The sequence below is a fragment of the Hipposideros armiger genome, unplaced genomic scaffold, assembly GCF_001890085.2.
Source record: "Hipposideros armiger isolate ML-2016 unplaced genomic scaffold, ASM189008v1 scaffold_918, whole genome shotgun sequence".
NCBI classification, from domain to species: domain Eukaryota; kingdom Metazoa; phylum Chordata; class Mammalia; order Chiroptera; family Hipposideridae; genus Hipposideros; species Hipposideros armiger.
The window spans coordinates 373,674-390,216 of NW_017732268.1; the positions used below are offsets into that span (position 1 = coordinate 373,674).

At 34.1% G+C, this 16,543-nt stretch overlaps 1 protein-coding gene across 6 annotated transcripts in view; it reads right to left on the bottom strand.

The window, feature by feature from the left end:
- Positions 1-16,543, bottom strand: part of MAP4K5 (mitogen-activated protein kinase kinase kinase kinase 5) — a 93,801-nt gene that overhangs the window by 67,249 nt on the left and 10,009 nt on the right. For 3 of the 6 annotated variants that reach the window (XM_019630495.1, XM_019630498.1, XM_019630494.1), the window contains exons 1-2: positions 10,548-10,685; positions 6,982-7,039 (exon numbers count right to left, since the gene is read on the bottom strand). In XM_019630495.1, coding sequence (XP_019486040.1) covers positions 6,982-7,039; positions 10,548-10,670 — 181 coding nt within the window. In that variant the 5' untranslated portion in view covers positions 10,671-10,685. Of the gene's footprint in view, positions 1-6,981; positions 7,040-10,547; positions 10,686-16,543 lie in introns of those variants that run through there. The other 3 variants (XM_019630499.1, XM_019630497.1, XM_019630496.1) reach the window with 1 other exon arrangement.

Below are 16,543 nucleotides of genomic sequence, written 5' to 3' on the forward strand. Positions count from 1 at the left end.
TAGATGTTGAAATATAACAGTGTAGACAGATCACTCTTCTCATGGATCTTACCTTCTAGGAGAGAGAGAAACAGACCTTAAACAAATATATATAAATTAAAAATAAAAGTTTCAGGCAGTCACATGTCCTATGCAGAGAATTAACAAGGGCTGGGTGTCAACTTTAAATTAGGTAGTCAGAATGCATTTCTCTGAGAACATGGCATTTTGAATTGAGACCTGAATAACCAGGAGTCCTCTGAACCATGAAAAATAGTACTTCAGGATGAATGGAAGGGCTGGTTTAATCCTGGGCTACTTAAATAAAAAAAGGAAAAAAAGGAGGTAGAGTAGGAAAGGGGAAGAGATACATGATGAGCTCCAAGAAGGAGACAGGGCACATAATGTAGGTTTTTATAAGCAAGGTGTAAAGTCTGAATATCATTCTAAGTAGATTCGGAAGCTCCTTGAAGGTTTTAAACAGGAGAGCGCTATGATTCGTGTTTAAAGAAGATCACTCTGGTAGCTTTGTAGAAACTAGATGGAGGCAGATGGGAGGTGTGGGAGAGGAAACAGGAAGACCAAGAGGGTGGAGATGGCAACAAAGAGAAGAAACTGGATTCAGGATATGTTTTAGAGGTGGAGTTGAAGGAGCTTGCTGACAGACTGACTCTTGAGTGCAAATGAAAGAGAGAAATTAAGGGCAATGCCTAGATTTTTGGCGTGGCTAGCTGCTTGGCAAAATGGGGAAGAGCAGGTTTGGGAAGAATAAACTATTTGTAGATTCAAAATACATTATTCCTAATACTTATATGATCCACCCTATCAACAGCTGATAAAAAATAAGCCCAAATGGCAAGGACATAACATGAAAAGATCAGAAGTGGGCACTGATTCTATTTAAATATAAAACGAACTCTAAATAATCGGTATAGCTCCTGAAAGAAAAGATATACAAACTAACACACAACTCAAGCTCCAGTACAATAAAAAAATCTGAGGCTAAAATTCCCAAATAAACTAACAAATGTCTGAAAATTGATAAAGAGAAGATAAAGAGGTAGGGTGAGTATAAACTTGCGAAGTTCAACATTTTTAAAACTAGCATGTCAATGACTGTTTCATTTAAGTTGATAAATCAAAACCACAAATTTAAGTATATTATTCAAAGTCTTACAAGCCATCCTCTGACAAAATTAGACTATTCCTTTCAAATTATCAGCAGTAAAAAATAAACTTCTAGCCATACTTTTTTTTGTTTTGTTTTGTTTTAAGATTTTTATTGGGGAATCAGAGAAGGGGAACAGACAAGTTGCTGTCCTTTTGTTCTTCAGTCTAGTTGTGGAAAATGTCGCTTCACTGTCCCATGTTGGTATTATCATTGCGTTCTTCCTGGGTGAGGCAGTCCTTCACAGGCCATTGGGCTGCTCACGAAAGCTCACGACCGCTGCCTGCCAGCCCCACTGCAGCCTACACTGTCGCCGGCGACTCACCAGCCATAATTTGTTAAAGCCTCAAAAAACATGAAAAACAAGAAACAAAAAAAACCTACAAGAACAGAAAATCAAACATCTCAATAAACAATACAGTAATAGATTCATCTTTTAAAAAGAGAAAGACTGAGATTGGGTTATAAAAATCAAATATGATTTTTTTGTAAAAGAAGCATCTAAAAATCAATGACCCAGAAAGGATTAAAGTAAAATGATAGACCCAAGGATAGCAGCTCTATCCACTTGATATGTTACATAAATATAAACAAAAAGAAAGGTAGATTGACAATATCAGTGTTTGACAAAGTTATAGTCAAGGCAAAAAAAGCATCAAAAAACACTGAAAATAACAATTCTATCAGAAAAACTATAAAAAAAGATCAGAAAAATATGAATTCTGTAAAAATGTAGAGAAAATAAGTTCAATAAAATCAGTGACTTACATATGTCTCAACAACAACCAACTAAAAAGGATAAGAGGGAAAAAATTCCGTTTGCAATAGCAAGGAATACCATAAATATGAAAATCTATGTGACAAAAGCTATAGTCTTTTCCTGAAGACCTGAATAAGAAAAAATCCTTAATATTGTCAAAATGCCAAGTCTTCTAAATTAATCTCACAAGGTTTTTTTCTCTTTTATAAAAATGAACTTGAAGTTTCCCAGGAAAAAAAATTATTGAAGCAGAAAGGAAATAGCTGAAAAATAAAAGCAATGAAGATCATAAAATGCAAAGAAAAGTTAGAGTAATTAAAAACAGGATAGTACTGACCTACAAATAGCAGAAGGGGAAATTACTGAAACAGAAAACAAAACTCATGCTTACGTGGAAATTCAGTTAATGATAACAGGCATTTTGAACCTACGAGTGAAAGAGTTTATAGTAAACAGCTTTGGGAAACTGTCTAGCCATCTGAAAAAGAATAGACCTAGCTCTCCTTCACCCCCTACAACAAAATTGTTCCTGATGGATAACTTAAATGTTGGAAGAAAAAAAAATGAAAAAATAAGAAGAAATTAGTTCAAAGGTTTTAGAATTCCATAATAGAACAGGCCTAAGTAAGTATGAGAAGGAGGGGATAGAGAAAGGAGGAGCAACCAATTTATCCAAGAGGAAAAAAATACTTCCAAACAGAAAAGTATCATAAGCAGAGTACAAAAACAGAAGACAAACTGGGGAAAACTTAAAATGTATGAAAAGTTCCTATTCTCAAAGGGCATAGGGCATATGGCATTTATTTTATTTTATTTATTTTTTTAGCTGAGCATATGACATTTAAAAATCAGTAATATAAAAGGCAAATAACCTGACAGAATTGGGCAGAGCATAAGTATAGGCAATTAACAGAATATAAAGATGGTCAAACACTAACATCACGTCATTAAGCATTTACTGAATTTCTATGTTACTCTTTTTGGAGGAAAGATTTTAAACATTAGTTAGACTTTCTATATAAATGAACTCTAACATAAAGTCACAAGCTTTTACCTTTTACAAAGTAAGGCAGTGAGAAATTCCAGCCTTTCAAAGAGTCTTAATTTATAGTCCCACTAATTAATCCTTATGTGTTAAATAATAACATCATATAATGATATATATTTTTTTAATGGCTTACTGAGAAGTCAGAATTGTAGGACTTAACAAACATACTCATTAATTCATTATATGAACTATATATAATCAAAATTAAGCCATACCCTCAAGTCAAATAAGTGAAACGCTATAAGAAGCCCAGTGTATTCACTGAAGGCAGAAAAGGGATAAACATCTTTGTTTCCTCTGAGAACCCAGCCCATTCACTTTCTGGACTATAACTGTCCTTTGAACATAACTTGAATATTTGCTCAAATGACTCCTCCAGGAGAGGCAAATGTTTGTATAGTTCTGTTATATTCTCTTCTATTTGTGTGACATTTTGGAGGTCATTCTAGGGGGGAAATGCAAATAAAAACTATGACATATCACCTCTTGACACCCATTAGGATGGCTGCTATAACAAAACGGAAAAATAACAAGTGTTGGCAAGGATGTGGAGAAATTGGAACCCTTGAGCACAGCTGTTAAGAATTGTAAAATTATTAGGTGGAGCTTATTAATTAAGAGGACTATACAAGAGTATTATTATAACACTTTTTATTATCCAGGAAAAAAAAGGATACTATGCCATACCTGAAAGCTTATTCTTAAAGTGTTGCAGAATATATTACCTCAGTAATATCTCTCTAATGTATCATACACATAATGACCAAAATGCTGTATTTGAAATACAAAACCATTTTAATTGCTCAAATTAAAAAAACTGTTTGGCATAATTATAGTTATACAATTACATGTCTAATTTTATGAAACAGCAAATAACACATCATCAACCATTCACTTCCCTGGTCAAAAATTATCACGCCTCATCCCAATGACCTTTTTAGCAGAACTAGAAAAAGCCATCTTAAAATTTATATGAAATCTCAAGGGACCCCAAATAGCCAAAACAATCTTGAAAAAAGAGAACAAAGCTAGATGACTCACACTTCCTGATTTCAAAACCTATTACAAAGGTACAGTATCAAAACAGTGTTGACAGTGGCATAAAGATGTCTAGATATATAGACCATGGAATAGAGTGCCCAGAAATAAACTTTCACCTATATGCTCAAATAATTTTTAACAAAGTACAAAGACCATTCAAAGGGGAAAAGACAGCCTTTTCAACAAATGGTTGATAACTGGATATACATAAGCAAAAGAATGAAGTTGGACCGTCACCTAACACCATATATAAAAATGAACTCAAAATGGATCAGACTTAAATGTAAGACCTAAAACTACATAAAACTCTTAGAAGAAAACAGAGCAGAAGCTTCATAACGTTGGATTTTGCAATGATCTCTTGGGCATGACACTAAAGATACAGGCAACAGTAAAAAAACGTTGACAAATTGAACTCCATAAAAACTTTAAAATTTTGTGCACCAAACAACCTATTAACACAGTAAAAAAGCAACCCACAGAATGGGAGAAAATATTTGCAAATCATTATCTGGGAAGGGATTAATAGCTAGAATATATACAGAACTCCTAAACTCAGTAACAACAAAAAAACCAAACAACCCAATTCAAGAATGGACAAAGGACTTGAATACACATTTCTCCAAAGCAGATATACAAATGGCATTAAGCACATGAAAGATACTCAACATCAAAAAAAAAAGATACTCAACATCACTAATCATTACGGAAATGCAAATAAAACCCACAATGAGATACCACCTCACACCCATTATGATGGGTGATATAACAAACAAAACAGAAAAATAACAAATGTTGGGCAGCCAGTTGGCTCAGGTGGTTAGAGCGTGGGCTCACAACACCAAGGTTGAGGGTTCGATTCCGACATGGGCTACTGAGCTGCGCCCTCCACAACTAGACTGATAACAACAACATGACTTAGAACTGACAGCCCCTGGAAAAACACACTGTTCCCCAATAGTTATGAAAATAAATAAATAACAAATGTTGGTCAAGACATGGAGAAATTAGGAACCCTTGAACACTGTTGGTAGAAATGTAAAATTGTACAGCCACTGTGGAAAACAGTATGGCGGTCCCTCAAAAAATTAAAAATAGAATTACCATATTCTGGGTATGTACCCAAAAGACTTTAAAAGCAGGATCTCGAAGAACGCTCATGTTCACAGCAGAATTATTCACAATAGCTAAAATGTGGAAGCAACTCAAGTGTCCACGACAACAGATGAATGGATAAGTAAAATGTGTATGTACATACAATGGAACATTATTTAGCCTTGAAAAGTAAGAAAATTCTGACATTTATGTGACAACATGGATGAACCCTGATGACATTATCCTAAGTGAAATAAACCAGTCACAGAAAGACAAATACTGTATGTAAAGTACCTACAGTAGTCAAAATCACAGAGATAGAAAACAGAATGGTGATTGCCAGGGGCTGGGGAAAGAGAGGAATGGGGAGCTATTCTTTAGGGGTATAGAGTTTCAGTTTTACAAGATGAAAAGAGTTCTGAAGATGATGGTAGCACAACATTATGAATGAATTTTATACCACTGAACTGTACACTTAAAAATAGTTTAGATGGTTAAGTTTTATATTATGTGTATTTTACCATAGTGAAAAAACTTGGAGGGGGAAAAAAAGCTACTACTTTTAGAAACTTTTAGTGGTGATCATATGGATGGACCTTGAAGGCATTATGATAAATTCAATAGATCTCAATTATGTGTAGAATCTAAAAAAAACCCCCCAAAAAACCCCAAGCTCATACATACAGAGAACAGATTAGATAGAGGTGAAGGTTAGGAGGTGGGTGAAATGGGTGACAGGGTACAAAAAGTAGGAATTTCCAACTATAAAATAAGTAAGTCACAGGGATATAGTGCATAAATAGCATAGTGATTATAGTTAACAATACTGTACTGCATATTTGAAAGTTGCTAAGAGAGTAGATCTTAAAAGTTCTTATCACAAGGAAAAAAATCTCTTTAACTATGTATGGTGACAGATATTAACTAGATTTATTATGATCCTTGCACAATACATACAAATACTGAATCATATTGTACACCTGAAAATAACAAAATATTCTATGTCAATTATACATCAATAAAAAATAAAAAACAAGAATATTTACTGACCTAGAAAATTTCCTTTATGTAATGTTGGTGGGGGACAGCATACAGTACATGTAGTAAATGCAAACTTTTTAAATGTTTACATGTATACATAGAAAGAAAATGTAAGGAAATATACCAAAAGGAAATAATAGTTCTCTCTGGGTGATAGAATAATAGATTGTTTTTATTTTCTTCTTTACACATTTCTAAATTTTCTGTTCTTTGCAGTGAACCTGAGCACAACATGAATTCTAATGCTTTTTTAAAAAAGATCCTATTAAGAAAAAAAAGGGAAGCTCTGAGGATATCAAAATAATAAAATTGCTTCAAGTTTTATACAGTTGCTTTGTTTTTGAAGCAAATAACTCAGTATGTTTTAAAACAAACAGTCTTCTGACAGAAAAAAGTGTTAAAAAACAAACAAAAAAAAGCATTAGGCTAAGACCAGACTCGACTATCCAGGGAACAGCTGACATATAAAATGTCATTTTCCCAAATATTACTGAATAGCTCCCCAAAATCAATGAACACTTTCCTAATCAAACTCTCATAAAGGTTGATATTAAGTTCAACTATTTCACTATAACTTTAAAAGAAAATTACTTTAAAGTGTCAATATGTCTTCCAATTTTTAAATGTGTACATTTCAAATTTTATTTAGCAACATAGCCATTATATCAAACTTGTTTTTAATAACCTCCAATGCAATTTAACCTAATTATACTTGAGATCTCCTACTGCCCTGACAACATATAAAGATTTCTTTTGGAAGAAGGAAAATGGAAAATGCTTTTAAGTCCTATATTTATGAACTGCATAAGAAAAGTGTTCCAAAATTTTCTTGAAGATTGTAATACATACCAGGCTCCAATTTGATAATTTTTACTGCAGCCAACTCTCCCGTATGTATATTTCTGGCCTAAAATGAAAATAAAATGTTTTAAAAGTTCGTTAACTATAAAAGTTATTTGGTACCATGTTAATTAATTGCTTATCAACCATGCCCTAGCCAAAGCTAAAAAACCCAAAATCTTTATTTCAATAAAATGAGTACATTCATTTTTTTCCATTAAAGAAAAATACAGAAAAGACACACACACACAAAAATTACTTTAAAAAATACTCATGAAGAAATTGGATTTCAGGTGGTGAGCATGCACTAGAGCATACAGATGTCAAGTTATAATATTATACACTTGAAATTTACATATAATTTTTAACCAATGTACCCTCAATAAATTTTTTAAAAAGGGAAAGAAAATAAAACACTCATGGTTTTTATGTATTTTATAAATATAGTCATATGTCATTTATGGAAAATAAAAAAACAAATCATCCGTATCTTACTGCCCAGAGAAAAGTTACCATTCAGTGTGTGTGTTTCCTTTCCTGGCCTGTGTGTGTGCGAAGTGTGTTATGTGTTGTAGGAAAGGATGATGCCATCGCACTCTTCTACAATGTGATTTGCAATGCTGCGCAATTTTCCATTGATGGAATATATAATTTATTTAATTAATCTGCTGTTGGACATTTAAGATTTTAATATTATTTTGTATTTATAAATAGAGGGCTAACTACATCTTAGCTTTATATCTATCCAAAGCCTTGATTATTTTCTTCAGATAAATTCCTAGGCAAAAAACTATTTATCACTTAAAATATTATGGATAGACTTACTACAATTAGTGCTGCAATGATTATTACTGCAAATATTTTGGCACATATCAGTTAATCAGTAAGGCAACCTACAAGAATTGTTAGGTCAAAAGGTATATGGATTTAAAATGGGTATATTGCCATATTGCTAAAATAAATTATGTGAATTTATAACTCTCACCAACGTTGGAGGTTAAATCTTTATCTGTCAAGTTCTACTGTAGGCACAAATTTTTATTCTGTTTTTAAAGTTATGTACTTTTCTCCATGTTATGCATAATATTGAATGACTATAAAATAGTCCATATAATCATTCTCCCTTACTGCTAGACACTGAAGATATTATACAGTCTTCTCATTATTTAAGATTATTTCTTTCAACAGAATAAATGAATAAACAAAACAAAAACAAACACATAGATAGAGACAACATTTTGATGGTTGCCAGATGGGAATGGGGTTAGGAGGATGGGTGAAAAAGGGGAAGGGATTAAGAAGTACAAATTGGTAGTTACAAAATAGTCCCAGGAATGTAAAGTGCAGTCTAAGGAACATAGTCAATAATATTGTAATAAGTATGTATGGTTCCAGATGGGTACTAGATTTATCGGGATGATCACTTCACAAGTTATATAAATGTCTAATCACTGTGTTGTACACCTGAACTAATATAATATTGTATGTCAACTGTAATAAAAAAATAAAAGTATTAAAAAAGATCCTTTCTTTCAAATGGATTCTAAAGTATGAAATTACTGGGACAAAGTGTATGAATATGAAAATTTAAGGCCATAATACATACTGCCTAAATAGCCTAAAAGCGTTGTACCATTATAGTGATTGCTAATATGGGTGTTTATTTTCATTGTACGCAGGGAATCCTGTATGTGGAAAACAATTTCATAATTTACAATGTTGACCACATATTATATTATATTTGAATGTGAACTTTCATACTTGTCATAAAGAATAAGGAGTGCATGATAAAACAGCAAAGTATGACATACTACTTTGCTGGATTAAAAAAGTCATGTTTCCAGAGGAAATAGGAAAACAAAAAGGGGAAGGAACAGAAAGAAGAATGACAAAGAATATAGGTAAGACAGCCTTACAAGGGACACTTTTAGAAATGACATATAGAGGGTGAGAAAAATAGGATGGGGAGAGAAATATAGAGGTACAATTAGAAATAGGGGGAAAAAAAGGATTGTTCTACAGCAGGAGTCTCAAATATTTTGTGATGTGAAGTCCACATTTTCCTCATCTACTGTGATAAATAGGGTAAGGAGCTGTCTCAGGAAGAGAGAACATACTTTTTAATTCCCCCCACCTTTAGTTACTCCTCCCCCAATCATTGACACATTTAGAGAAATGGGAACAGCCAGTCAAAAGTCGCACACCGTTCCTACCCACTCCTCTTTCTTGCCCTTGGACAAAAGAATTGTCTGTTAGCTTTCCTTCTTGTCCCAGTTCCTAAAATATTTTGACATTTCAATCTCTCTTGGGTTATAGAAAGTTATGTACATACAGATTTAGGTTGTCTACTGCTCAGCACTTCATGAGCCAGTGAGATTCAGGTACAGAAAACATGGCTAGAAGTTACAGAATAAGTAATAATAATTGACCTCCTCGGGATCCTGTTCAGTGAGCAATATGATATGTGTTAGAAGACAAGTTCCATAACAATGATGGCAATTATACTTGCGAAGTTTTATAGTTTGGAGGAGCTTCCATATTCATTACTTAATTCTATTTATTTAAAGGCATAAAGACAGCTTAGTGAAGTTAAGTGACTTGCCCAGGTCAATCTGCTGACAGGGGTAAGGGTGACAAAACCGAAGAACTGTATTCTGATATCTTGGTTTCACTGGTCCTTTCAAAATATTAGACTTCTCTTTTCCTTTTTTAAATGCAAAAGGCTCATGTGGACATGAGCTAGTTGAGAACTTATTCAAGTTATCATATGCAATCAGTCTGCAAATCCTGTTATTCCATCTCCTAAACATCTCTTGAACCCATCTCCTCCACTCCTCCATTCCTAGTTTTTTTGTTTTTGTTTTTTTTTAGCTGAGCCATCCTGCTACCTGTTGGCAGCTCAGCGGCTGCTCAGCTCGGGCCGGGACTCGAACCGCTGCTGCTCAGAGCTCAAACTCTTGAGCGAGCTCTTAACCAACTGAGCCACTCGGCCGGCCCCATTCCTAGTTTTTATAAAGTTTTTTAAAAAACAAACATAGTAAGTACTAAAAAAAATTAACTGCATAATATTTAACAAATATTAGAGGTGACTTTTGTTGAAAAACAATTTACAAAGTAATGTACTAATCATCTTTTACATTAAACTAACAATTATTTTCTATGATAATTTTCAAGGTAACAGAATGTGAACTCTTATATTTAAAGTCTTAAATAAATTCAGATATGTACAAATCCACTTCTATCCCTAAATGTTGGTATATTTTTTCTGGTTTCCCCTCTTTCCCCATCCTCCTAAGTGATAATTTAAAAAATCTCACTGTATAGGGGAAGGGGGTTTGTTACTTTGTGAGGGGTGAAAAGGATAACTATTGCATTGTTCTGTACACCTGAGACTAACAATAAAATAAAATAAAATAAAATAAAATAAAATAAAATAAAATAAAATAAAATAAAAATCTCACTGTAGCCTAGAAAACAGAAAAACATCTACAGACATAGAGTGGAAGTTTACATATTGGGAAGAAAGATTTAAATATAAGAGACATAGATGGTACAAACAAGTAACGTATATGTACATTATAAATAGTGATAGTTGAACCGTTCGAAGTTCTAAAATTCAGGTAAGGAATGCAATGTTCAACACGTGACAGTGAAAGATGCTGACATCTCCAACAACAAAATACATTCGGGTTATTCATTACTTCAGTTTTCCAAGCAAAACAGGTTTAGGGCAATGCACTTTGCCAGTCACTGGAAACCAAAAGAAAATACAAGTCTAAATTTCGCAATTATAGATTATCAAACAAGTGCCAACAACATGAAAAGATTTAATATGCTTCTCTGAGAGTTTGGAACGACTAATTCCAGTTTCAGGTTAATCAGCAGCAAATGACTTGGTCTCTATTTTGAAAACACAGTCTTCATTTTGGTACATTCTCCCTTTGCCCTATTCCCCGTTCCCTGGGCCTAGTTAATTTAGACAGTCCTTCAGAAGGCGATTTAGGTATCACCTCCTCCAGGAAGTCTTGCCTAATTTCCCAGGGCTAGACTAAGTGTGTTCTCTTAGCCCTGGGCATGATTCTTTGAAGGACTGTTAGGGAGATGCGCCATAAATTTGTTGAATGGACAATTATGATTGTAAGAAGGTTATTACTCTTTAAAAAGATAAGAATAAAATAATAAAATCCTCTACAACTCAGAAGTGCTATGAAACTGACAATATACTTTTTAAAATGATCTACTAATTTTCATTTATATTGGTTTATTTTCCATTTTTATTACTATGAATTAAAGCATTTTGGAGAAAAAAAACTGTAAAAAAATTACTACAAAATATTTTGTTTTTAAAAATTCAAATAAGTAAAAGATGACAGTCCTCCTCCTTCTTAATCTCATCTCCCTGAGGTAACAACTCCTGTTAATAGTTAGAATACATCCTTCCAGACATTTAATTAGATTCTTAAGAATACATATACTGACAGTTTGATAGTTTCTTATAAACCTAAACAGTCTCACCATATAATACAGCAAAGCTCCACTTCTAGGCATTTACCCAATTAAGTTAAAAACTTATTTCCACATAAAAACCTGCAAAGGAAGATTATAGTAGCAGGCTTTATTCATAATCACCAAAATTGGAGCAATCAAGATGTCCTTCAATAAGGTAAATGGATAAATTGTGCTGTATACATACAGTGAAATATTATTCAGTAATAAAAAGAAATGAGTCAGTAAGCCATGAAAAGATAAGGAGTAAGCTTAAATGTAAATTAAGTCAAAGATACTAGTCTGAAAAGGCTATATACTATGATTCTAACTACTATGACATTCTGGAAAAGGCAAAACTATAGAAAGAGTAAAAAAAATGATTGCCATGGGTTCGGGCAGAGTAATGAATAGGTGAAACAAACTTTTTGGTGCGGTGATACAATTTTGCATGAAACTGTAATGGTGGGCATCTGTCAAAACCCACAGAACTATACAACACAAAGAGCGAACCTTAATGTAAACTATGGACTATAAGTCAATATTGGTTCAATAATTGCAATAAATGTACCACACTAATGCAAGATGTTAATAAAAGGCGAAACTGCAGATGGAGGTGTGAATAAACGTACTGTACTACTTGCTCAATTATTCTGTAAATCTAATACTGTGCTAAAAATTAAGTTTATTAATTATTTTTAAAAGAATACATATAATTATTTTAAGTATACATTTTCAGATGCATTTATGGGTCATTTTTTATTAGAATCAACATAAATATGTTGTTTCAATTTAAGAGAACCAAACTGAAGACACAAAGACCAAGGACATCTTGACTTTTTTTAGAGATTCTGAGGGGTTCAGAAAGAAACAGATTACTGGATGATTTGAACAACAATCACAGAACCACATAAAATAAAGATGGTCTTTTCAAGTTCAGCTATACCATGCAGAAGTCAAAATATATTATATGTAGTTAAGTAAAAAGTAAATACTATAAGCTATAATTCCCACTGATAGGATAAATATTTAAATGCCAGTCTCCATTTGAAGACATGTTTCTGTTCTCTCCAAATGAAGAACTGATGGGCAAATGTTCATATTCTGTAATTTTCCAGCTGGATTTTTAAAACAGAAAGCAGTACCAGGCTCTTTTATAATGAAAGGCAAAGAGGCTTTCAGAAAAAAGATCTTCTGAACAGAGACTTTACAGATTCAATTTACCAAAGAGATCTTTCAGAAATTTAACTGTACAATTTCACACTAAAATCCAAAGCACTCATATGTAATACTCGTTTTTGAAACCCAACATTTCCCTGCAACAAATTAAATGTGATATTCTCAAGTATTTTTGTTTTTAACTTTAACACACAAGAATTTGAAGAACCTGCATTATGCTTACAGAAGAAACTAAGAGAAGTACCACAGTATTTCTACAAAAAATATCTAAATATATTTCTGATTCCTATTCATTTTAGTAGGTTAGTAATATTTGGACTTAAGTGTATACTAAACACCCAGAGATATAATAAAATATTTTATTATAATAAATCTCTTATTTAACGCTTACTAATCAGGAATTGAAATTGAGTGGAAAAAGATAAACTAATAATAAATGTGATCCATGTCACTATAAAATCCATAAAAGAGCCTTTCCAGTTAAATTGTTTCTATTCTCATTGCCAATGCATTTCCCTTTAATCTCTTAATTAATATTTCCAAGTTAATTTACTACTGGAGAAGTATTTTAACTCAGACTATCCTGTCTTGTATTTTTAAATTCGTAGTAAAAAGTTACCCTTAGATTTCCACTTGCACAAAGAAAAAAAAAATTAAAGATGCTGATCTTTCGAACTAAGACATTTTCTATTTCAACATTATCCAGTTGCCCATTTTATCTGCCATGAACTTTCCTACATGCTGTGAAATTTTTAATGTGACAAATAATTAAAGGAAAAGTTTTATGTCTAGACATTTTATCTACAAGTTTTCAACAAATAGGAAGATATGACAATGTACAATACATCTCAGTAGCCATGAAGTTAGAAGTTAGTAATTTTTTTAAACAAGGGTAAAAAATGAAACAGGGAAGCAACGACAGCCATCCGAAAGCTGCAGCAACCAAGATGGTCACCACGATGATAAATGAAGTCTGCTCCTATATTCCACTTTACTGTTCTTCATATTAGGCCCCTCATCCTATCCCCAGTTAACTTCTTTCCAGCATATTTTTAGGGTCACCAAACTTTTCAATGAAGCCTACTGAGGGCATCAGTTTTAAATATGCCCCTTTCCTCCAAAAATATCCTTTTAACATAACAATAGAAAATTCAGAAGTCTCAATATTAAAAAAGCAATCACTACTGGCTAGTAACTACTCCTCAAAGTCAGAATTATGCATCCCAGACTAAATAATACGAAATTCAATACAAAAGTAGCAACACTGCACCTATAAGGTTTGAAGGAATGCAAAGTAGCTGGTTTGTCCATAAAAGTAGTAGATAGTCAACGTCATAGGCTGTATAAAACCTCTATACCTGATTTCTTTACGGAACATCATTTTTGACTGGTTCATTCATTCAACAAACATTACTGAATACTAACTAGGTGCCAGGGATTGTTGTTGATACTGGGGATGTAATGCAACAAAACAGTTCTTGTCTTCAGAGAGCTTTTATCTGTTGGAAAGACAGGGAGAAGTGAATAGTAAATACAACATAGTGTGAGAAATGCTCTCAAAGGTGATACAAGACAACCAGCAGGGTTCTGAGCCCAGTCAAAGGTGATTGGCGAAAGCTTCCAGGAAGAAGTAAATCTAAACTGAGACTTAATGTGACTTTCCTGGGAAAAAAGGGGTGGAGGGGGAGGTAAGGGATTATGGCAGAATTCTTCCAGGCAAAGGTATAAAGGAGAAAAGAAAACATAGGCATTTCAAAGAAGTAAAATTATCTTGTATTAGGGAACACACTACTGTACAGAGGGGATAGTGAGAGATAAGATTCCTTTGAAGCTCAGCACAGACTCTCACCCTCCGTCTTCTGTTAGCTATCATCCACTAACTTCTTGGCCACCCCTCCTTGTGCATGTAGGGCTTGATGGCCCTGGCTCCGTCTTCCTCTCCATCCCTCTCTTGCCACCATTCTTAGAGACTTCAATATCCATATCTCCTGAATTCTCATTCCTTGACCTCCTATCTGAATCTTGATTTCAAACATTGTACTTCCTGATTATAACCTCTCCTTTCAGCTTACTCTAGTCCTCCTCCTATGCCAGTGATCCTTCCACTTCACGAACCCAATGCATTTCCCTGTGGTTATCAATTACCTTCCAATTCCTCAAATCCTCCCTTAACTGTCAGGGATTTATAATCACTCTTTTGCAAACATCCTTAACTTCCTTAACCCCTTTTCTATCATATTAGCCTGGCAAAATCCTAACCTAATTAAAACCAACTATCCATTAATTCCATATCGAATAGCTAAATGTTAATGGCAATAATTACAAAATCATGCTCACTGGTCTTATTTTCCAATCATAACACAAATCTCAAATATACAGCTTCTGCAGAGGTACTCCCTCTTCCATGGCAGGAGGCTGTATTGCAGGGTTCAACCCACTACCAGGCAGACATATTCAGAGCTTGAGGCCTTCCCATTAGGGTGACCCCAAATCTGGCCACATGACTTATATCTGAGGACATGCTAAAGCCTTAGTCTGTTAGAATACTTACTTCTCTCTGAAAAGTTTTTCTAACCCTTTCCTAATACAGATGGATTTTTATTGAAAAACAAGTTCCTTCCAGAAGATTACTTAACTGAACTAAATATCTGTAGGTCTTAATGGTGAAGGAAAGGGTTTAACTTAAGATTACAAGTGGTAGGAAAGATGTGAACTCTCAATCACTGTTGGTGGGTACAACTTTTGGGGGAATAACAGGTCAAAATTCACTAAAACCTTAAAATAACTCAGCAAATTTAATTCTAGAAATTTACTTAAAGAATAATTAAGGGGGCCGGCCGAGTGGCTCGTTGGTTAAGAGTTGGCTTGGGAGCGCGAGTTCTGAGCAGCATGGTCACCGGTTCGGATCCCACATGGGCCAGTGATGGTGCACCCTCTATAGCTAAGATGGTGAACAGCAGCTCGACCTGGAGGTAGGCTGCCATGAGTCGCCGGCAACGGCGTAGGCTGCAGTGAGCTGCTAAGAGTGGCCAGCAGCCAGCATGAGCTGCCGTCCAACAGTCGACGACCAATCTGCCTCAGCTGGGAAGAGTGCAATGATCACAATACTAGCATGGGCCAGTGAAGCGACGTCCTCCACAACTAGACTGAAGAACAAAAGGACAGCAACTTGTCTGTTCCCCTTCCCTGATCCCCCAATTCCCCAATAAAATCTTTAAAAAAAAAAAAGAATAATTAAGGATGTGTGAACAGACTTTGTTCAAGGATACTGAATACAGCATTGCTTATAATAGGGAAATACTGGAAACAATCTCCTTGTTCAACAATAATGGATTAAAAATTGTACAACAATACAAGGAAATAATAAACAAATACTAAAAGTGTATATTTACTGACATGAAAAGTGGTTTGTGATGTACTGTTAAACAAAACAGTAATTATCAAATATATACAATATAGAATAAATATATATTGTATGTAATATGATTATATATATGCTTATATATTATGATTTATGTATACGTCCTTAACATGAGTTTTTAAAAGTCTAGAAAGATATATACAACAACGCTTACATTTTGGTAAAGGACATATAAGTAACTTTTCACTTATACACATATCAAAATTCTCTAAAATTCTACACGTATTACTTAAAATGTATTTTAAAAATAAAGGGTGGGCCGGCCAAGTGGCGCGATGGTTAAGAACTGGTTTGGGATGCCAGAGGGCCCCGGTTCGGATCCCACATATGAGGGCCAGTGACACTACCCTCCACAGCTAAGATGCTGAACAGCTCAACCTGGAACTGGGCTGCCGAGAGTTGATGGCGTAGGCTGCAGCCCCCGTGGCAGTGGGTTGTCATGGGCTCCCATGTGTAGCCAGCAGCCAGCGTGAGCGGCCAGCAGCC